Consider the following 22,299-nt stretch of genomic DNA (forward strand, 5'->3'; position numbering starts at 1 on the left):
GTATTTTCTCACTTATAAATGTGAGCTAAGCTGTGTGGATGCAAAGGCATAAGAATGAAACAATGGACTTTTGAGCCTCAGAGGGGAGGGTGGGAGTAGTTGAGGGATAAAAGACTACACATTGGGTACAGTGTACACTGCTCGGGTGCTGGGTACATCAAAATCTCAGAAATCACAACTAAAGAACTTACCCGTGTAAGTTGTTTATCCAAGCACCATCTGTTCCCCCAAAGCTATTTAAATAATAATAAACACAAAAACAAATGCTTGCATGGGTGGTGTCTGGCAGAAGTTAGGTCCTGTGCCTATATCCTGATTGAAAAGAAATCAGGAAAGTGAGAATCTGACACTTTTAGCTTATTTAGCTGAAAGCAGGTGGAAAATTTCATAAACACTGGCAAGAGGTTCTGATATCAGGCAGCCAAAAGAAAAATGGCAAATGTTCATTAGTTTCTATTGTATACTCTGGTTAGCTCAGTTGGTTTCAGCACAGTTATGATGAAGCCAGCATTGTGGTTTGTTCTTAAGTTTTATTGAGAGAAAATAATTCTGAGGTTGTTCCCCTTACACCTGCTCCCTCTCTCACAGATGTGTGCTGATAGCCATTTGTAAGACCAGGAAATATTGGGGCCTAACTTGGATGTATCTCTGGCTGCTAAGGTACAAAGAGTATGTGTCTTTCAGTTGGTGGGCCCAGAGACTCCATTCACTGGCATCGTGTGCCATCTAAGAGAACTGAATGAATGGTATCTGTGTGAATCTAAGGGGCTGGCTATTTGCACAGTGAATTTGATTCATGTAACATTTATAATACAAATTGTTGGGCAGTAAGATCTTTCAATCCAGATGGTTTCTAGTTTTTGAGAATTTCTCTAATAACTTCTCTGAACTCTGAAATTCTTATTTGAATTCATGTAGGATTCATTTAAATATTAGAAATAATACACATAAAGAGAAAAGCACAATGCCTAGAGAGTGTGTAATAGATGTTCAATAAATGTTGAACATTTCCCTCAAACTTCTTAGATGCATACACCCCAATGAGATTAGAAACTCTTTGAGGACAGGGCTTGCTCTTTTTGTATCGAATCTCTCTCAGTTGTTAAGTGAAGACCCAATCCAATTTTTTTTTTTTTTTTTTTTGAGATAGTTTTGCTCTTGTTGCCCAGGCTGGAGTGCAGTGGTGCAATCTCGGCTCACCATAACCTCCGCCTCCCGGGTTCAAGCGATTCCCCTGCCTCAGCCTCCCAAGTAGCTGGGATTACAGGCATGGGCCACCATGCCTGGCTAATTTGGTATTTTTAGTAGAGATGGGCTTTATCCATGTTGGTCAGGCTGGTCTCAGGTGATCTGCCTGCCTCGGCCTCCCAAAGTGCTGGGATTACAGGCATGAGCCACTGCACCTAGCCCAATCCAATTATTAAAATAATAAATGCACCTCTTGCCTCCCTGACATTCTGGCAGCCTCGCTCTGAGGAGGCTGGCCTGGTTCAAAGCTGGTGGCTCCAGGGCACTAAAGCTGAAGACGGGCCCTTCCACCCTGCTCATAATTGTGGACAGTGAATTGTATGTGGGATAAAACATCTTGGGAGCAATAAAAACCTATATCTAAGCTCATGCATTGTGGTGGTACTATCAATTTAGGGGGATAGGTAGATTGTATCAAATCAGTCCGTGGAAAGTTTAAGAAGATGAAATAGTGTCTACAGGTGATTCCAGGTAGTAGGAGGAGATTTGCCTGACTCCTACGGATGTTCATCTGGCAAGCATTGCTCGGTGGCAAGAGATGTAAGAGTAGGAAAGGTTTATAGATTTGGTATCAGGAAAGTGCCAGCAGGTAGCTGGGGATGAGGTGCAGGACAAAGACAGATGAGAGCAAGACAAAGCCTTAAAGTGATGAGTATCTGGAGAGGGAAGCGGATGGATGGGTATACCTTGGACACAGAAAGGGGATTCAGTCATGGAAAGAGGTCAGTCTGGTCAATATAATGTGGCTGTTAGGTCAAAGGAGGGGCCAATAGCAAGACAGGTTTGGGGCTTGGTTCTGGTTAGTTGGGGCAGAGCCCCTTAAAGCCATTTAGATTTGCTGTGGTGATGCACGGGACCTGAGGGTGCTGGTTGTCATGAGATCTTGTTGTGGGGAGAACAGTCATAAACAGGGCCCTTCCCCAGCTTTAGTGTGCCTTGGAGCAGCCAGCTTTGAATAGGGCCAGCTTCCTCAGAGGGAACTGCCAGAATGTCAGAGGGGTACACTTATCATTTTAACAATTGGATTGGGTCTTCACTGGGAACTCCATGAAGAAAGCAAATTAATGAAGTCAGATTGCCTATCCCACCAACAATGGGTATTCCTGGTATGAGTTTAGCTCTATGCTAGAGGATCTCAATTGATCTAGATTTTGGCTTGAGAGAAAGAACTTCAGTGTGATCTGAGACTGAACTTCCATTCATTCATTCCCCCAGGAAGCATGTGGAGGATCTATGTGTAATATACTGGTGTTCTATTTACTTGAAATGCCCTTGCTTGCTCTACTCCTTTCACTTAGGCACTTGTTTCTCTAAAAAATAAATGTGAATATGTGTGTGTGCATGTGTGCATAAAATATTAAGTATTCCATATAAAATATAGAATGGACAGAAACCAACAAACTTATAAAAATACCAAATAACCTAAATCTGTAATTTTATTTTTGAAGAGCACTAAAAATGTCAATAAATGAATTGTCTGAAAAACTAATCCTTTGGCTGGTGAGATAAGTCTGAGTTGCCAGAACCAGTTAAAGCTTTATATAATTCTGGCAGTACATTTGTGTTCACCTGAGATTTCTCTGCCTCCAGCTGTACAAAAATTCTGTGATATGCAGAGCCTCAAAACCTGGGCCAGAATGCTAAAACTAATTTTCTTTTGTAATCTGAGCCATATTTGTATTTTAACTCAGTTCTACTGTGAAGACTGCTTTTGTATATGTGTGTGTTTACTTTATGTCATTAATTTCTGACATTTAAGTTAGTGCCTGACACATAGTCTACCCTCAGTAAATGTTAGTTCTTATTGTTGAGTCTACTGTTCTTTTCTTCTAAACTAGTGGGGTAGCTGCTTCATTTGTGCCTTAGTGGTTCACTCCCTTGCCTTCTTCCCCTCTTCTCACCCTTGAGTTATTAGATCCTGGTTTTACCCCAGGCAGGTGCCAACCCCAAGGAACTCCTGACTCTGTGGCGATGCATGCCTGCATGTGTGCAGCCAGCTGGGCAGCTTGTAAAGCCATGGTATTGACTTGCCAAAGAATGCCTAGTTTACAAAAATCATAAGAGATCATTGTCATCAACTGCTATTGGCACCTATTATCCTTTCTGTTTCCGAAAAACAATCTAGGTGCATAATAAAAACATCCGTAGAATCACTCTGTCAAGCCTATGTATGCCCATCAATTATGCAAGAACCTCAGTTCCTACTTCTAATGAATTTTATACGGATTATCCCAGATCTTTCTGCCAGTTCTCTAATAGCAGAGGAGAGAATACACCATGGGAGTCAGGGGTAACCAAAGCAGCTCGCCTGAGTTAGAATTTCTTTGAATTCTCATCTTTAAGAACCATGCTCAGCTGAAATTAGTGGTTCATGACTGTAATCCTCCACTTTGGGAGGCCAAGGTGGGAAGAACACTGAAGCTCAGGAGTTTGAAGCTAGCCTGGGCAACATAGTGAAACTCCATCTCTATTTGAAAAATGGCATGCTGATTCTTATTTGTTTTTTAAACATATCTCTGGATTTTAAAATTATCCTCCCAAGCAAAGGCTGAGTAAATTTCTGGTAGGCTGTGTTGTATTTCTCTTTGGCTTTCCTTCATGGAATAAGGTGATTACAAAATGACTTACCTGAGGTTCTATTTCTTGATATCCTATGATCAGGTGGCATCTCTGATCCCTTAAGACTTTAAACAATTAATTTGTTTGAATAGGTTGATAAGACTGACATAATTCAATATTCAAAGATACTGAACACACTATGTAGGGGTTTTCATCATGCCATGAAGAGTTAAAATCCAGGATACATATGTATTTTATTTCATGAGCCTTCTTAGTTGGAAATCAATCAGATGGGTGCTGTGGGGAATGCAAAGATGATTTTTAAAATGCAGGACTTGCCCTCAAGAAACTTATAGTCTTGTAGGGGAATGTAGCAGGTGTATCGAGAATCATAGTAAAAAGTAGTAGTATGTATCAGAAGGAGAGGTTGAAACCATAATTTTAGGTTTCGCCCATAGAATTCCTTTTTATAGAATTTGTGCATCTCAAAAAAGCCCTATACTCTATCTAGTCTTGTTACTGAAATACCAGGTCTAGGTCCTGTTGCTTGCCACACAGCCGATCACTGAGACAAGAAGTATTGTCAAGAAAGAAGGCTTTAATCTGGTGCTGCAGCTGAGGAGATGGGAGTTCAGTCTCAAATCCATCTCTCTGACTGATTAAAACTAGGGATTTATATAGCAGGGAAGAAATGTAACAGTGTGTAAGAAAACATGACCTAGAGAGGGGCAAAGAGTCCTCTGGTGCAGTGATCTGGTGAGTTTCAGTTCTTTGATACTTTTTTTGAGAGGCCTGAAGGTCCTTTCCTGAGGAAGGAACTCAGATAAAACAAACAAGTTTCAAGCTTTAAGACCAGAAGGGTCAGTTTCTATGTTTATCTAAAACAACTGTCTATGGGACTATTGGGCTAGTTTCAGTCTGACTGCTAGTGCCAGTACATGAGACCAAGGGAGGTCAGGTGTCTTCTCCAACAGTCGCCCAGTTAGACAGTGCCACCTTTGACAAAGATAGCTAGTTTTAATAAAGCAAACTACTGCTTTGTTCTGTTGCTTAGAAGAAAGAGTACTGCCTTTGTGAGTTAAATATGAGTTTGGTGAGTGGAGACTCTTGAAGCTTTGTTCAGCTGTAACCCAGGGTTCCGCAGTTTTTGGGGTATGTACTGTGAAAAAGGACCTACCTTGTCTTTACAATTTAAAAAAAAATTATCTGGGTGCAGTGGCACATGCCTCTTGTTCCAGCTACTCAGGAGGCTGAGGCAGAAGGATGGTTTAAGCCCAGGAATTCAAGGTTGCACTGTGCATAACTGTTGCACCTTCAGTTCTTGTTTCAAAAAGTTCCATGTAGCAAGGGGAGTGATGCCAGATGTAGGTGATGGGGAGGAAGGCAGCAAATCACACTGCCACGTGTGTTCCTATGTAACAATTTTGCATGTTCTTCACATGTACCCCAAAACCTAAAATGCAATAAAATAAATAAATGGGAAAAAAAAAAGTTCCATGTAGAAGCTCAGTCTTGGAAAAGCAAAAGCCCCATTGGATCCAGAGATGCCTGAGTTGCAGATGAATTTTGGCAAACTCTCCTCATTACCATACTAAAACCCCATCCAGGGAGGAGCTTATTTGTCATTTTCTATACATGTAGGTAGAAGCATGATTGGTGCCTGCACTCCTTTACTCCACCTCTGTACAATGACTCAGCTAACCAGTCCAATAAAAGCCTTGTTTTCATCTTTGTTTGGGGAGGCACTGCTTTGGGGAACTATCTCCAGTGACTTCCTTACTTGTTGCGAGTAATAAAACCCCCTTGCTATATCCTCCTTGGTTGGGGTCATTGGACTATAACCTGCCAAGTGATTGAACCCACCCATTGTGTGGGTAACAAAATCCTGGTGACCCAAATGGGACTGAATTCCACTTGGGTACTTTGTTTAGAAATTATAGCAGATAGAAGGGGAATGGTTCTGCGGTATGTTTTTAATATTTCTTGCTGACTTGGGGTTAGGTTGTATTCTTTACAACTTTTCTGATCTTATTTTTAATAGATAATAATGTCCGGGTGTGGTGGCTCATTTCTATAATCCCAGCACTTTGGGAGGCCAAGGTAGGCGGATTGCTTGAGTCCAGGAGTTCAAGACCAGCCTGGGAAACATAGGGAGACCCCCCCATCTCTACAAAACATAAAAAAAGTAGTCATATATGATGGTATATGCCTGTATTCCCAGCTATTTTCAGAGGGCTGAGGTTGGAGGATTACTTGAGCCGGGGGGGTTGAGGCTGCAATGAGCTGTGATTGCACCACTGCTCTCTAGCCTGGATGACAGAATGAGACCCTATCTAAAAAAATAAAATGAATGATATATCCACATGATTCAGAATTGAAGAGGTACAAAATAATATGCAGTACACTCTTTCTCCCAACAAACAAATAAAAACAAACAAAGACAAAAACAAAAGACAAAAAAAACAAAAAAACTCTTTCTCCCCACTGTGACGTAGTCACCTTGTGTTCTTCCCTGAAGGCATCCAAAAGTCAATTTTGTTTGTTTCAACTTCTGGAGATGGCTTATGAAAATATAAATAAATGCATCTATATTCAACACTCTTTCAGAAGAAATGATACCTACTGTACAACTGCTTTCTGTGCACCTTGCTTTTTTTTTTTTTTTTTAATACTTTGGCATGATGATTTTTCTATATCGGCATGAAAAGAGCTTCCTTTTTCTTTGTTAATTGGTGGTTTTTATGGCAAACAACTGAATCCAGCCTAGATGGTTAAGTCAAAAAGGGATTAGGATTTTAGGTAACTCATGGAACCCTTTGGAGGGCTAGAGGAATAGGCTGGCATCTGAGTGCACAGAAACAAAGCCCCAAGACACACATAGTATTAGTAATAAGTGGAAGCCATCCATGCTGCTGCCTCCACTGAACAGCAGATGCTAGGTATTTGACTTAAGTGCAACTGCTTCTACCTCCACTCCTGCACAAGGAAGGCAGCCTAGCAGTGACACCTGCAAAAGTAGAAGCTCTGAGAAGAGCCTCTTGCCTTACATTTCTCACTTCTAAAGCAAAGTCTGGTGTGGATGTGTCTGATTAGTGGAGACTAGGTGACACATTTGCATCTTAGCTTCAGTTGAGTCTGGGAATTTTATTCTCAACTTTTAAACTGGGAGGTGGGACTTGTAATAGGTAAAATTTCTGCAAATAGAGAAAGACTTCAAAAGATGATGGAGTCACAGATATGGCAAATGTCCACCAGAGCTGCTTAGAATTCCATTGTGTGGATCAACCACAATTAATTAAACTAATATCTTAGCTGGTGGACCTCTAAGTGTTTTCTAGTTTTCTAGTCTGTGACTTAGGCAATACTGTATTAATGACCACATGCATATGTCATTTTGCTAATGTAAAATGGAATATGAATTTCTAGCCATAGAATTGCTTGGTCAAAAAGTAAATTGTAATTCTTATGGATATTGCCAAATGGTTTCTGGATGCTGTACTGATGCTTGCTTCCACTAGTGATGTTCCAGATTTTTTTTTTTTTTTTTTTTTTGCCCAGAGTCTTCTCCTTTTTTAGATTACATCTGAGCCAGAGTGGCAGGCTGAGTCTTCCCTGCCACTGGGGTGAGTTTTGGGCCTTGGCCCAAGAATGCTGACAAATCAGATCTGGGCCATAACCTATGCCAATATAGCTTGTATTTAGCATCTGGACTGGATTTGGCTTATAGTTTATTGTAGGCTTACTAGACCTAAATTAAATGGCATCTTGGGGGATTTAAAAGATAACATAGCTTCCAAAATTGATTTGCAAGGTAGGAGTAGCTTACATCTTGGAACATTATGTGTTCACAGATGCATAAAGATGTTTTCAAAGAATGTTTCTAAAGAATTATAACACCCTTTCTCTTTAAAAAAGCAAAATCTTATTTCTAATGTGTGAATTATTGCATAGAATATGGAAGCTGGTGTGTGAAGGTGTGTGTGCCTGGGGACGGGACCTGAAACAGTCGAGGCAAGAGCGAAGAATCTGGATTTTGCTAGCTGGAGCAGAGGGAGAATAGAAAATAGGGGTGCTCTTGGAGAATTCTTCCAGGCCCTCCCACTAAGAGTTTTTATATTTTTAAATATTTCTAAGGAAACCTTTAATAATACTTGAAAGAGAAAAGCTTATTTAAACTTTTGAACAGTTCTGAAAATTTATTAGATTTCAGCCAGGAAACAAAGTATTATTTCAGGCAAACTGGAGCATGTGTGGACTGGTTACTCAGCACAGTAACCTAATCTTGCAGAATTAGGTAGGAGGGAAGCTATTTTAGTGGCCTTCAACCTCCTTCTAGAACTTTGTTCCGATTTCTCCCAAATGGTCGGTGAATTTTTCTGATTTGTATCCAGCATCCCAGACATTTAGTGTACATCTGTAAGCTGTAAGGAAATTGATTTCATCTATTCCTTTTTTTTTCATCTCTTGCCTTCCACCTGAGAAAACACAAGTCCATACGTTCTTATTCTGTATTAGGAATTTGCACAATGTGTAACCTAAGATGGATTCAGCTGGAAGTGTTACAGGTTTGGAATTTAGACTAAAGAAAAGGAGTAGAATCTTTTCATTTTTTTCCCTTTATTTTGAAGAAAGCTCAGTGATTTGTACTGTTTGAAGGAACAATGATATAAAATATCTCCACTAATTGAGTATCTGGGATAAACTTTGTTTTTTATTTCCACCTTATTTTCTTTAGATACCATTAGACATTTCTACCCACAACTTAGAGCTTTTCCATGAAGACTTTAAACTTAGAAAACTTTGAACCTTGACGAATGAAAAACACCTTTCAGAACTAACCTGTTGTGGTTTTTGTTGTTGTTGTTGTTGTTGTTTTTAATTCAGAAATCCTAGGCTTATGAGGCTCTATGTGTAAGTTCCAAAGGCTTATAATTCTTTTCTCTTCCTTGAGGCTTGAATATTTCAGAATGTTGTTGGTATGTCTCTTGGAGATTTGGTGTACAAAGAGCAAGAAAAGTAACCTATGGGCTTTGCTCACTTATGTGTATATATTCTACTTTGGCTCCAAAGCAATGATTCTAGTGGTGATATGGGACCAAGGGACAGTTTTCAAAGTAAATAAGGTCGTTTGCTAATGTCAAATTAAGGTATTAGTCTTCAAGTACCATAAATGTTTTACCAGCAATTTCAGTTATGTGTAGTTAAGAGCTTTCCAGTTTGATGTGGTAGTTACGGTAATGGAGCAACTGAAAGTTAACTTGATAGAAAGTTATCAATCACTGAAAATACAGTTGTTATTTTTTTTCATATACCAAGGATTACTATTTTTTTTCTTTTTTAAAAATAGAGATGGGGTCTTTCTATGTTGCCCAGGCTAGTCTTGAACTCCTAGCCTCAAGCGATCTTCCTTGAGTCCTCCCAAAGTGCTGAGATTATAGACGTGAGCCATTGTGCCTGGCCTACAATTTCTTAATATTAGGAGCTATTCTGCAAGACAACTATCTTGATGTTGGAACTATACTAATGTTGATGTGATTTTTTCCATGTGTGGGATATCTTAAGATGTGTAAGATGTGTAATGTATATATTCACAATAAGGGCTATGTTATAAAACTCAGAGATATTTTATTTTTGAGGGTATGTTTCATTCACTTGATTGAGCATTTATTGACTGTATCTTGGGTGCCTATCCTTATGCTAGGAGATGAATGGAAGTTGCCTCCTGCCCTTGAAGAGAAGACATTTTAATGGGAAGCAGAGATAAGCAGATAATTATAATGTGATAAATTTGGAAATAGTCACAAAAAATTGGAATATGGAGATTTTCAAAAGCACGCACCCATCACCAAACTTCAACAATTACTAACTCTTGGTTATGCTTCTTTCACCCATGTGCCACACCTCTTCCCCTTCCTCCTTTTATTTTGAAGCAAGTCTAAGACAGTGTATCATGTGATGGACATTAATAGATACTTGGATAGAGTACTCTGAGAATATATTGGGAAAATAAGCTGTATCAGGGAGGTGGAAAGGAGCTATAGAAAAGTAACATTTGAATTCAATCTAGGTGGGGAGGAGGATGTTATTGTTCCAGGTGATGGGATGGAAACTGACAATTATTGCAGTGTCTTGAAAAATGTGTGTATAGAACTTTTTTGTTCCTCCTAACTGAGCACCCAAGATGTAATTTCAAAGATTAGGATATTGTTTTGCCTGAGGACTTTATAAAAATAATTAATTCACTTTTAATTTAGATAAACTAGAATAATCCATGAATAGTGGTAATGACTAATCTGTTCTCTTTTCACCCTAGTGACTTTCTAGACTTTGAACATTAGCATCCACTCCCTGAAAAAGTCACTCTCATTTGTAACCAGAGCAACAGCTAGCCTTGGTCACCTTTGTTTTTCTCTTTGGAAGAGGAGGAATAATCAGTGACTCACTTCTGAAACATCATGCATAGGTAGAATTTAGTAATCTGAATCAAAAGCCTCCCTTTAAACCGAAGGAAGAGGAAATTGCCCACTGGGAACACATGGGTTATCAAGGGACTTTTTTTATTAGCCACTAGGTGAAACCTTTGAGATTTCATCATGTATCTTATCTCATTTTCCTGTGGTGAAATTGGGTGTTCAGCATTGTTTTTCTTGTCTGTTCTCAGATCACAGAACTGTGTGGTGCAAAGCGGGTTGGTTATTTTGGTCCAACACAATTTTACGTTGCCCTGAAATTAATTGCTGCAGCACAATCTGGCCTCCCAGTGCGGATAGAGAGTATTAAATGTGGTAAGTATCTCACATTTGTATGTTTTATTGTCCATGGAGAGTTGCCCATTTATAAGAACCATTTTTAGTGGGTTTAAACCTTTGTGGAATTTCTCCTTGCTTCTTCCAACTCTTCTGCAAAATAAAATAAGAAAACTTAGCGGGTAGGTAGCTTAGTTTCTTTCTTTTTTAAATGGGAGAAAACTTCAGACAGTAAGCTGAGATTAGTTCATTTTAACTGATTTACAGTTAAAATAGATTTTATTCTTTAGCAGGATGAGATTGGGCCAGGAATTCTAGAGCCTGTGGGAAATAATCACATTGAGTTTAATTTTCCACTTGAGGTATCTATAATGTTATTGAAGGCTCTGTTAGGGATTAGGGGAAGAATAACAAGGGAGTTTGAGTGGAATTATGCCTTTTCTCTCTTTCCCATCCCTGCCAGTGCTCAGCCTTTAATTCTCAGTTCCCAAAGCACTATTCTGATGCTAGTAAGTTCTTGGGGGGTACCAAAATTTTGGCAGAATGAATTTGTCTTCTTAAAGTTCTGATTTAATATTTTCTTATCTTGCTATCTCTGCCTTCAACCCACTATATGCTTGAGCACTTTCTACAATTTAAACAAAAAGCAAAGCCCCCAACTATTAGCGATATTTCTACTGCCTGAGGATTGGCTTTAAAAATCTGTGAAAAAGATGGTTATTCAAGGGATGTGCCAAGGTTCTCTGATAATTCATTGTGATACAGATTACTTTCATATGTCCATACAGGTACGCAGGAACTTTTTTTTCCCTTTTTCTCATTCTGAGATTAAAAACCTCTTAACTATTCACACCTGTCCTGTGAAGTCTGATTGACATACAAGTGGATTCAGGATTTATGGCCAGCTCATGGAAACCACGTAGGACAATCCAAATGGCTGAAAAGATTGCCATACATGGCTGGCTGTGGAAGACCAAGCCCTTCACATTAACCAATCAGGAGGTGGCAGTCATCATGCTAATCTTTATCAGGGGGCTAGTGTGTGCCAGACACTGCTTCATTTAATCCTCATGACACCCTACTAAATTAGGTATTTGTGCCGGTTTGCATTGCTTAGGGTAAGCTGCGATAACAAATGCTGTTCACAATGTCAGTGCCTCAACAAGATGGAGGTAAATTTCCCACTTTGCAGTGGGTCAGTGTGACCCAGGGCAGCTGCTCTCTATGTGGTGACTATGTGATCCTGGCTGCTTTATCTTGTGGTACCTCCAACACAACACCTGTTCCCATCTCACCCTAGTAGTTAAATGCTTTGGCCTAGACATGACTGAAGTTATTGCTGCCCACACTGTGTTGGCCAGAACGTGTCACATTAATCTGCTTCAACACAGAGCAGATGGGAGAACACAGTTCTCTCCTGTGCCTGCAAGGAGAAGACAACTGCAAGTCTCTACTGTCGCTTCACACTGCAAGTCTCTACTATGGTGCTGCTGTTGTTCGTATCTTATAAATTGGAAATTTGAACATTAGGGAGGTTGAGTAACTTACCTAAGAACATAAGGTTAGTAGAATTTGGAGCCAGGATCTACTTCCAGTCCCCATGCTCTTAATTTCTATGCAAAATAGCCTTGTTTCAATTTTTTCTATTTAGTAAGATGCTTTTGGTAATCTGTTATCATGTAGTATTTTCTGATTGGGAAAAATATCGGACTCGAAAGGCATCCCTTGGTATGACAGAATTTGGTTCTTTGGAATAGGTTTCTTTCTTTTTTTTTTTTTTTTTTTGAGACGGAGTTTCGCTCTTGTTACCCAGGCTGGAGTGCAATGGCACGATCTCGGCTCACCGCAACCTCCGCCTCCTGGGTTCAGGCAATTCTCCCGCCTCAGCCTCCTGAGTAGCTGGGACTACAGGCACGCGCCACCATACCCAGCTAATTTTTTGTAGTTTTAGTAGAGACAGGGTTTCACCATGTTGACCAGGATGGTCTCGATCTCTTGACCTCGTGATCCACCCGCCTCGGCCTCCCAAAGTGCTGGGATTACAGGCTTGAGCCACCGCGCCCGGCCTGGAATAGGTTTCTTGATGGAGTGTCATTTGACAGGCAGGCTTAGTGTTCATTGCTGCAAGACATAGCGGTCATTTTCTTTAATTAGTTGAAAGTTGCACCACATTGAATTTGGATTTGTGGTAGGCACTGATAGTTTTTATTCCATTGTAAATGATCATTACACTTTACTATAGTATCTTCCAATTTTTGTTCTGGGAAAGTTAGAGCTGTTTTATTGTATACAGAATAAACTTTTGTTGTTTAAGTTAGACTTAAGTCTTTTACCTGATTTATGCCCAGATTGGCAGCGAAATTTCCTGAGGGCAGGGAGCAGGATTGTTGAAGTTATCACTTGGGTAAAGGATTAACAGTTTATCACAAATATAAGGCTTTCTCAGTTTTATTTTATAAACCCATTGCTGCCTTTTACCTCTGAAGATTTATATATACCCGGAGTTAATGCTGAATTATCTTCCTTCATTTAAAGATTGATTAAATATAAATTATTTGCAGTTAACATATGTTGAATAAGAATTAGGGCAAGATTGGGCCAAACTTTCAGCTGCCACTTAGAATTTTCCAGCTTGTTGCTTGAAATCTATTAGCTTAATGCCTGATGACACAAATCTTGAAGGCCAAAGAGATCACTCTGTGAGAACCTAATCTGAAAGGGTGTGCTAGCCTCGTCACACCCAGGGCGTCATACCCAGGGAGTTGTGGATGGATACCCTTATGTCATGAATGACATGCACCTGTGTGTATATGCGTGACCCTCTAACCGCCAGTCCTTTCCATTTTGGTGACTGCCACCACCATCCACAGTCGCACAAACCAGAAACCCAGTGGTCATCCTGGATTCCTTCTTTACCCTCACCTCTTAATAGAATCCGTCAAAAATCCTAGCAGCGTGGCTCCAATCTCACTGCTTGTTGCCTCTATCTCTTTGTCCCTACTAAACCAGGCAACCTTCAACTACTTACCTGGATACCACAATGGATTGGCTCCCTAGCCCCTCCTCTTGTCTCTATTGTGATCTCTTTTCCCACCTTTTTTTTTTTTTTTTATTTATTTGAGAGAGACTCGCTCTGTCATCCAGGCTGGAGTGTGGCACGATCACAGCTCATTGCAGCCTTGACCTCCTCAGTGCAAGGGATCCTCTAGCCTCAGCCCCCTAAGTAGCTGGGACTGCAGGCATGCGCCACCACTCCCTACTAATCCTACTAATTTTTGTATTTTTTGTAGAGATGGGGTTTTGCCATGTTGTCCAGGCTGGTCTCGAACTCCTGAGATCAAGTGATCGGCCCGTCTCAGCCTCCCAATTGTTTTTTTGTTTTGTTTTTTTTTTTTGTTTTTGAGACAGGGCATCACTCTGTCGCCTCGGCTGGAGTGCAGTGTGCAATCATGGCTCATTACAGCCTCTGCTTCCTAGGCTCAAATGATCCTCCTGCCTCAGCCTCCTGAGTAGCTGAGACTACAGGGATACACCACCATGCCTGGCTAATATATATGCCTTTTTGTAGAGATGGGGGTGTTTTGTGATGTTTCCCAGGCTGGCCTTGAGCTGCTGGACTCACTCTCCTGCATCAGCCTCCCAAAGTGCTGGGATTATAGTCATGAGCCGCCATACTCAGCCTCTTTTCCTACTTTTGAAAGTATGATCTTTTCAAAATACACAGCAGATTATTCCATCTTCCTCCTTTAAACCCTCCAGTAGTTTGCTTGTTGTACTTTGTACAACATTCAAAGTTCCTACACTGTTCTGTAATGCCGTACACAATCTAGTTCTTGCCACTTTTCCATCCTGATCTCAAACCTCAACCCCTTGCTCGCTACCTGTTCCCCAGTCTCAGTGGCCTTCTAGCCATTTCTGGGTGACCTCTTTCCTGCTGTAAGCCATATGCCCATTTTATCTTGCGGTCTTGGGTTCCTGGGGATCTGTTCTTCCTTTCTGCTTCCCCTGGCTGGCTCCTTCCTAACCTTCAGGATTGAGAGCCTGTCCCTACTATCCTGCCTAAAGTAGTTCTGTCAGATTCATTAATTCATGAAGGAACTAGCATATGGTAAAACTGGTTCAAGAGAGTATAGAGAGTCAGACTTATTTATAGTCATAGAAATGATACTGGATTAGAATTGCTAAATTAGGTATAAACCTGTAACACCCTACAGGGTAATACAAGTGCAACCTGGCTATTGTATTTTTTTCTAAGACGAATGTATTTGCATTGCCATCAGACAAGAATTACTTGTTAGCTAACAGTTTTTTCCAAGTTAATATCTACCCTTTCAGGATTATCAAATGCCCAACCAAGAGTAAACAGTAAGTCAGAGCAGAAGTCCATATCCCTAGGAAGTGAGGTGATCCTTTGGTGGGCCTGCTGGTTAATGCTTCTGCAGGGCAGTCTCCTCCCCACTTTGTTCTTTCCCAGCATCTATTTCCTGATAGCACTTAGCAGAGTTTGTAAATATTCCTTACAGATTTCACTAGTTTTTTGTCTGTCTTCTTCACTTTTCCAGCTTGCGTAAGGGGGAGGGAAGAGGATCTGGCACCCCTTGCATTGTGAGGCATTATAGGCACTCAGTGTGTATTGGTTGAATGAATAAGTGAAGAGATGCATGTTTATGCATAGGGAGGGTGTCTTAATCATCTGTCACTCTTTAGTCTATAACGATTGGAATTTGGATTCTCCTGGAACTCCAGAGGAGTTTTTACAGAAGTCATCTCAGTCTGCATATCATCTTTCTCAGGCACTGATTCTCAACCTTGTCTGTACTTGAGAATCATCTGGAGAGCTTTAAATATAAAGTAAAAAATACAGATGCCTGGGTCCATCTCCAGAAATTCTCATTTCATTTGTCTGAGATCCAGTCTGAGCATCAGGATTTTTAACAGCTTTCCAGGTGATTCTTATATGGAGACAGATTTGAGAATGAAAGCTGCATCAAGCATTTTCAAGACCTTTGCTTAAACTCTGTGTGTGTGTGTGTGTGTGTGTGTGTGTGTGTGTATAATATATATATACAAAAACATATATATAACTATATATATACAAAAACATATCTATAACTATATATATACACAAATATATATATGTAACTATATATATATATATACACACAAATATATATATAGTTATAGTAGATGCAACTGAACTAGGGTGCTGCACGGCACTAGGTATCTCTCTAGCTCCACCCTAGTCTGAGCTGGGGTTAAACAGATGGCGAAACAGCTTACTTGGAAGGCAGAAAAAAAGAAGGTGAAAATTGAGGACTGGTAGAGAATTTCTGATGAGGAAATCATGTGGTGAACATTTGCCCTGGGACCTGCTCTTACTTTTCTTTCCAGGGCCTGAACTTGAGCACATGTGAGGACTAAGGGAAGGTTAGGAGGGACCTAGAGTAGGATTTCTCATCATTTTTGTGCCAGGAGCCCCCTTGGCAGTCTGAAGCGTGTGGACCCCTTCTCAGAATGATGTTTTAAATGCAACAAAGACACAGGATTATAATGGAAACCAATTATACGAAAATAATCACTAAAATAGTTAAAAGAAATTGTTATAAAACAACATACATGCTTCTAGGCCTGGCGCGGTGGCTCATAACTATAATCCCAGCACTTTGGGAGGCCGAGGCAGGTAGATCACTTGAGGCCAGGAGTTCAAGACCGTCCTGGCCAACATGGTAAAACCTAGCCTCTATTAAAAATACAAAAATTAGCTGGGCCTAGTGGCACATGCTTGTATTCCCTGCTACTCAGGAGGCTCAGGCAGGAGACTAGCTTGAACCCAGAAGGTGGAGGTTGCAGTGAGCAACCACCCCCAAACCCCAAAACATACATGCTTGTTTATTAATGCATTAAGTAAAACATCTAACAGTGATTGAAATAACCACTACTTTTTCAAAGTAGTAATATGCATAAATAATACTTAAAGATGTCTACAACTGTAATGTGATATAAAAATACCTGATCTGATAGGTAACAAAGTTATAGGTATTGCTAGTGAAACTATAATGGCTTATTGCCTATATTCATAATGGGAAGAAATGCTAAATTTCAGTTACAGTAGGGAAAATAAGGGTGTATTTTTTTTTTAATCAATGTGACAGACCCCATGGTTTCTTTTCAGTAGTCCCTTTGGGAGCCTGTGAACTCTGATAGTGCAATGGCATGATTCATGCAGGCTCTGGGGCTGTGTTCCCCAAACTGGTTTATGGTCTGGTTGCAGTCTGGCACAGTTTTCAGTGGAAGGAGAGAGAATTGGGACAAAAAATGAGTTATTTATGAAACTAAATGTAGTGAAATCTAAGTTTAGGGTTTTTTTGGGTTCCTCTTGCTAAGTGTTGTTTATGAAATTGATAATGGGTAGTTTGGGGTAAGATTCTTGATGAGATAAAATGTTGGCAGCTTTATGTTGGCTTTCTTCATTTTTGTTGCTGTTGTTGTTGGGGGAGAAATTTTTCCTATTTTGTAAAATCCCAAAATTTGTGAACCACTGTTGTGGTAACGATTCTACTGCCAAGAAGATACTGAGGCAAATCATTGAGTTCCCTTTGACTCCACCCTTATCTGTAAAACAATTGTTCTTAACTCAGATGATTTTTGGCAATGTGAGGAGACATTTTTGGTTGTCCCAGCTGTGGAGGGGGACTGCCTGGCATCTAACCTATAGAGGTCAGGAATGTTGCTCAACATCATACACTGCAGAGGACAAGACCCCTCTTCCAACAACAACAAACTTATATAGTCTAAAATGTCAGTAATGTTGAGACTGAGAAAGCCTTCTGTAAAGTAAGGATAAAGATATAGGAACTCTAATCCCGACAGCTTGCTTCCTGTGCTCTAGTTTTTTTTGTTTTTGTTTTTGTTTTAATATCATATAAGAAAGGTAGAAGGATTCTGCAGCATTGAGTCCTATTTCTGTGGCTTTGTTTTCAAACAAGAATTATTTTATTCAAGGAAAGATGAAAGCAGATATTCTCTGGTTGAATTGAGGGTGGGGGTCCCTGTGCTTTGCCTATTTGACAAACCCTCCCTATATCTTAGGGCTAGGAGAGAAATCTTTTGAGTGTGACAACCAGTTTGTTAATTCATAGAAAAGACAGGATAGGAAACCCAAGGGTGAAGAAAGAAGCCTAGGAGGTAAGGTTATAGCTGGCTGTGTGTGTGTGTGTGTGTGTGTGTGTGTGTGTGTGTGTGTGTGTCCATACAGAGTCTGTATTTTGAACATTAAATACTATGCTGGGATGTCCCATTAAGCTAAGCTAAGGTCAACTTATCCTTTCTGATGAACATTCAACCTAATCCCCCTTTCTTTTTTTTCCTCAGTGATTCCTTTGGCAATTTCCTTTACCCCCTCTCTCAGCTCTGCTACAGGGACACAGAGCTGCTTTGGACAAAGTTCACCTATGCGGGTTCACCTATACGGCTGGGCACTTGTGTTTTCTAGGGGTTCTGTCCCTCTAGACCATACCCCTATCGTTAGCTCTATTGTTGTTCCTCCCCAAAGGTTCTCCCCAACCTTCTCAGCTGTGGATTCCCACCTTATTTATTTGCAAAAATATTTGTTGTAGGATTCTTTGACAATCCAGTAAAAGCTCTGTATCTTAGCAAGAAAATACACTTGACATTATGTAAAGAATGTTCCCTTCAATGTCAGGGGTTTCTGGACCCTTATGGCCTGTTCGTGGAGCCCAGTGAAGAGCCCTTCTTCAGAGAAATGCAGTGTATGGGATGGATATAGAGGATATGTTGGAAGAGGCATAGTGGTGAAATTGAAGACCAAAGAGGTAAAATAAAGGGGATACTGCTTGCTAGCAGCAGAGCCCAGTGGATTGTGGACCTCTTAACTCACTCCTGGGATTAGGAAATTTAACTTATTAACCATCCTCCTCTGTCAGAAATTTATAAGATCACCCTTCCCGTTGTAACCTCCACCCCACCATCCACCTATTACCTACCCATTTCCTAATTGGCAAGACGCATTTCAGATCAGTGGGTAGACAGGAAGATAATAGGAGACTAGATGGCTTTGATTACCCAGGCCTGGGTTGATAACATTGGCCCGATGTTTGTTGTTGTTGTTGTTTGCTGTTTTTCCCCAAAGTAATTTCAGGACAATGTGTAGGGATGGTTTCACTTTGGAATTGTAGAACATTATTGTCATAATTCTTTGTTAACCTATAAGTAGCTGATATAAGTGAATAGGTTAACAAAAAGTAGTGGGAGAGAAGGGAGCCAGGAGTCAGAAGTCAGGAATTTTTGTTAAGGTCATAGCTCTGCCACTGTATTGCTGCATGACTGAGACAAGTCTTGTTCTCCCTTTCTTGGGCTTATTTCCTCACCTGCAAAATGCAGATATTTGAGCAGGTTTTCTGTAGGTCATTTTCTGAAATGGCACAGTTTCATGCTAAATGTTCAAATCTGTACTTGAAAGAATTTTAATACTCAGGATGGCAATATAGCCTTGTGACTGGGAATGTAGGTCCCAGCAATAGGCTGCCTCATTTTGAATCTTTCCTCCATTACCTTTTATTTGTGTGGCCTCAGGCAAGTTTCTTAATTTCTCTGTTTCAAGTGACTCACTGGAGGAAAAGATATAACAACAGCACCTGCGTTATAGAGTTGTTGTAAGCACAAAATCAGGGAATCCCTTGTCAAACATTGTAGAAAAGCTATGTTATTTAATATGGTAGCCACTTGCCACATGTGGCTATTGAGCACTTGAAGTGTGGCAGTGTGGCTAGTGTGACCGAGAAACTGAATGTTTAATTAAATTATTTAAATGAAAGACTTCAAACACTGTAAAATATTTTCTGTTAAATGCAATTTTATTGATTTAGTAGGACCATACTTCACTTCAACCATTGAATTCTGTAAGACAAGGATTAGCAACCTTTTTCTATAAAGGGCCAGATAGACTTTGTGGGCAGTATGATTTTGGTCACAACTACTTAACTCTGTTGTTATAATATGAAAGTAGCCATGAACAACATGTAAACAGAGGAGCATGGCTGTGTGCTAATAAAACTTTATTAATGAACACTGAAATTTGAAATTAAAAATTTTTTATTTTTAATTTTTGAGACAGAGCCTCACTCTTGTCACCCAGGCTGGAGTGCTGCAGTGGCATAATCTCAGCTCACTGCAACCTCTGCCTTTTGCATTCAAGCAATTTTCCTGCCTCAGCCTCCTGAGTAGCTGGGATTACAGGCATTCATCACTACGCCTGGCTAATTTTTGTATTTGAGTAGAGACAGGATTTCACCATGTTGGTCAGGCTAGTCTCAAACTCCTGACCTCAAATGATCCGCCTGCCTTGGTCTCCCAAAGTGCTGAGATTACAGGTATGAGCCACTGCACCTAGCCTGACATTTGAATTTCATATAGTTTTCACATCATGAAATATTTTTCTTTTGATTTTTTTCCCAATACTAAAACATTGTACTTGTGGGATGTACAGAAATAGGCAGCAGACTGGATTTGGCTCTTAGGTATACACCCAAGATAAATAAATTCGTGTCCATCAAAAAACATTTATAAGAATGTCACAGCAGCTTTTCACAATGGTCTTGCACTGGAAACAACCCAAATGTTCATCACAGGATAATGGAGTAAAAATTTCAATATATTCTTTTTTAAATTTTTCTTGAAACAGGGTATTGCTCTGTTGCCTAGACTGGACTGCAGTGGCGCTGTATTGGTTCACTGCAACCTGCAACTTTCAGGCTCAAACCATCCTCCCACCTCCGCTTCCTGAGTAGCTGGGACTACAGGTGTGCACCACCACACCTGGCTAATTTTTGTGTGTTTTTTTTTTTTGTAGAGATGGGTTTTCGCCATGTTGCCCATGCTGGTCTCGAACTCCTGAGCTCAAGCAGTCTGCCCACCTTGACCTCCCAAAGTGCTGGGATTACAGGTGTGAGCTACTGCTTGCAGCTCAATATATTTTTAAAAGTGGATTATTCCATAGCAATGAAAAAGAATGGGCCGGGCATGGTGGCTCACACCTGTAATCCCAGCACTTTGGGAGGGCAAGGCAGGCGGATCAGGAAGTCAGGAGGAGATCGACACCATCCTGGCCAACATGGTAAAACCCCATCTCTACGAGAAATACAAAAATTAGCTGGGTGTGGTGGTGTGTGCCTGTAATCCCAGGTACTCAGGAGGCTGAGGCAGGAGAATAGCTTGAATCAGGGAGTCGGAGGTTGCAGTGAGCCGAGATCACACCACCATGTTCCAGCCTGGCGACAGAGCTAGACTCCATCTCAAAAAAGAAAGAAAGAAAGAATGAACTATGTGTACAATGCATTGAGTGATTATCACAGACAAAAAGGTTGTAAAAGAAGCTAGTCACAAGAACAGATATTGTATGATTCAGTTTATGAAGTTTCATAATGGCAAAGATAATCTGCAAGTATAGAAAGTACAGAGGTTGCTGGGTGGAACAAAGGGAGGAGATTACTGGAAAGAAACATGAAAGAAAATTCTGTATCTTAATTTGGGTGTTGGTTACAGGGATGGATATATATATATATATATGTATGTATACACACACACATATATATGTGTATATATATGTATATATATATACACACACACATACATACGTATGTATGTATTTGTCAAAATTCTTCAAGTGGAACACATACAGTTCCCTATAAGTCATCCCTCCATACAAAATACTCTTTACATAATTAAAAAAGAAATCAATCAGTTGCTTACATTTAGCATTATATCTTAGTAAAATACAGATTTCTGGCCACAATGGCTCACATTCCCATGTAGCAACTATCAGCTAGAGCTGTGCTGTTTCAGTATGGCAGCCAGTAGCTGTTGAGCATATAAAATTTGGTAAGTACGAATTGAGGCATGCAAGGAGGATAAAATATACACAGGAGTTTGAAGACAATATGAAAAAATAATGTAAAATATTTCATTAATACTTTATGTTGATTACATGTTGAAATAATATTGTTAAAATAGATTATTACAATTTCACCATTTAAAATGTTTTGAAATTAGAATTTTTTTAGTTGTGATAAAATACAAATAAAACTTCCCATCTTAACCATTTTAAATGTGTAATTCAGTAATGTTAAATATAGTCACATTGTTACGTAACTAATTTCTAAAACCTTTTCATCTCACCTTACAAAATGGAAATTCTGTACTCATTAAACACCTTCCCATTTTTGAGAGAGAGAGTACAGTGACATGATCATGGTTCACCGCTACCTCTGCCTCCCAGGCTCAAGAGATTCTCATGCCTCAGCCTCCCAAGTAGCTGGGATTACAGGTGCATGCACCACCATACCCAGCTAATTTTTGTATTTTTAGTAGAGATGGGGCTTTGCCATGTTGGCCAGGCTAGCCATGAACTCCTGACCTCAAGTAATCTGCCCACCTCAGCCTCCCAAAGTGCTGGGATTATAAGCATGAGCTGTTGCAACTGGCCTGCCCATCTGCTTTCTGCTTCAATGAGTTTGACTACTCTTGATGTCTCATATAAGTGAAACCACACAGTACTTGTCTTTTCGTGACCAGCTTATTTCACTTTTTTAAAAAAATACCTTTTAAATGTGACTACTATAAAACTCACAAGTATATATGTAGCTCACGTTCTTTTTCTGGCAGATAACATTGAAGGAGAGTGAACAGCAACTGTCATTTTGATGGAACATGGGCTCTCTGCCCAGCACCC

General features: G+C 40.1%; 1 protein-coding gene and 1 long non-coding RNA gene across 10 annotated transcripts in view; one reads left to right on the plus strand and one right to left on the minus strand.

Annotated features, from left to right (window-relative positions):
* REPS2 (RALBP1 associated Eps domain containing 2) overlaps positions 1-22,299 on the plus strand; it is a 221,826-nt gene that overhangs the window by 58,224 nt on the left and 141,303 nt on the right. For all 9 annotated transcript variants that reach the window (XR_004271124.1, XM_032285998.1, XM_032286002.1 and 6 more), the window contains exon 2: positions 10,469-10,592. Coding sequence is in view for 8 of the 9 variants with exons in the window: in XM_032285998.1 (XP_032141889.1) it covers positions 10,469-10,592 (124 nt within the window). In the remaining variant the exon portion in view is untranslated. The remainder of the gene's footprint in view (positions 1-10,468; positions 10,593-22,299) is intronic.
* LOC116556707 lies at positions 4,484-21,202 on the minus strand. Its single transcript, XR_004271125.1, has 3 exons — positions 21,190-21,202; positions 19,550-19,553; positions 4,484-4,685 (listed from the first exon to the last, which is right to left on the minus strand). It is a non-coding gene; the product is annotated as an uncharacterized LOC116556707 (long non-coding RNA).

This window comes from Sapajus apella, unplaced genomic scaffold (genome assembly GCF_009761245.1).
Source record: "Sapajus apella isolate SASKATOON/1434 unplaced genomic scaffold, GSC_monkey_1.0 scaffold17, whole genome shotgun sequence".
In the NCBI taxonomy this organism is placed as follows: Eukaryota; Metazoa; Chordata; class Mammalia; order Primates; family Cebidae; genus Sapajus; species Sapajus apella.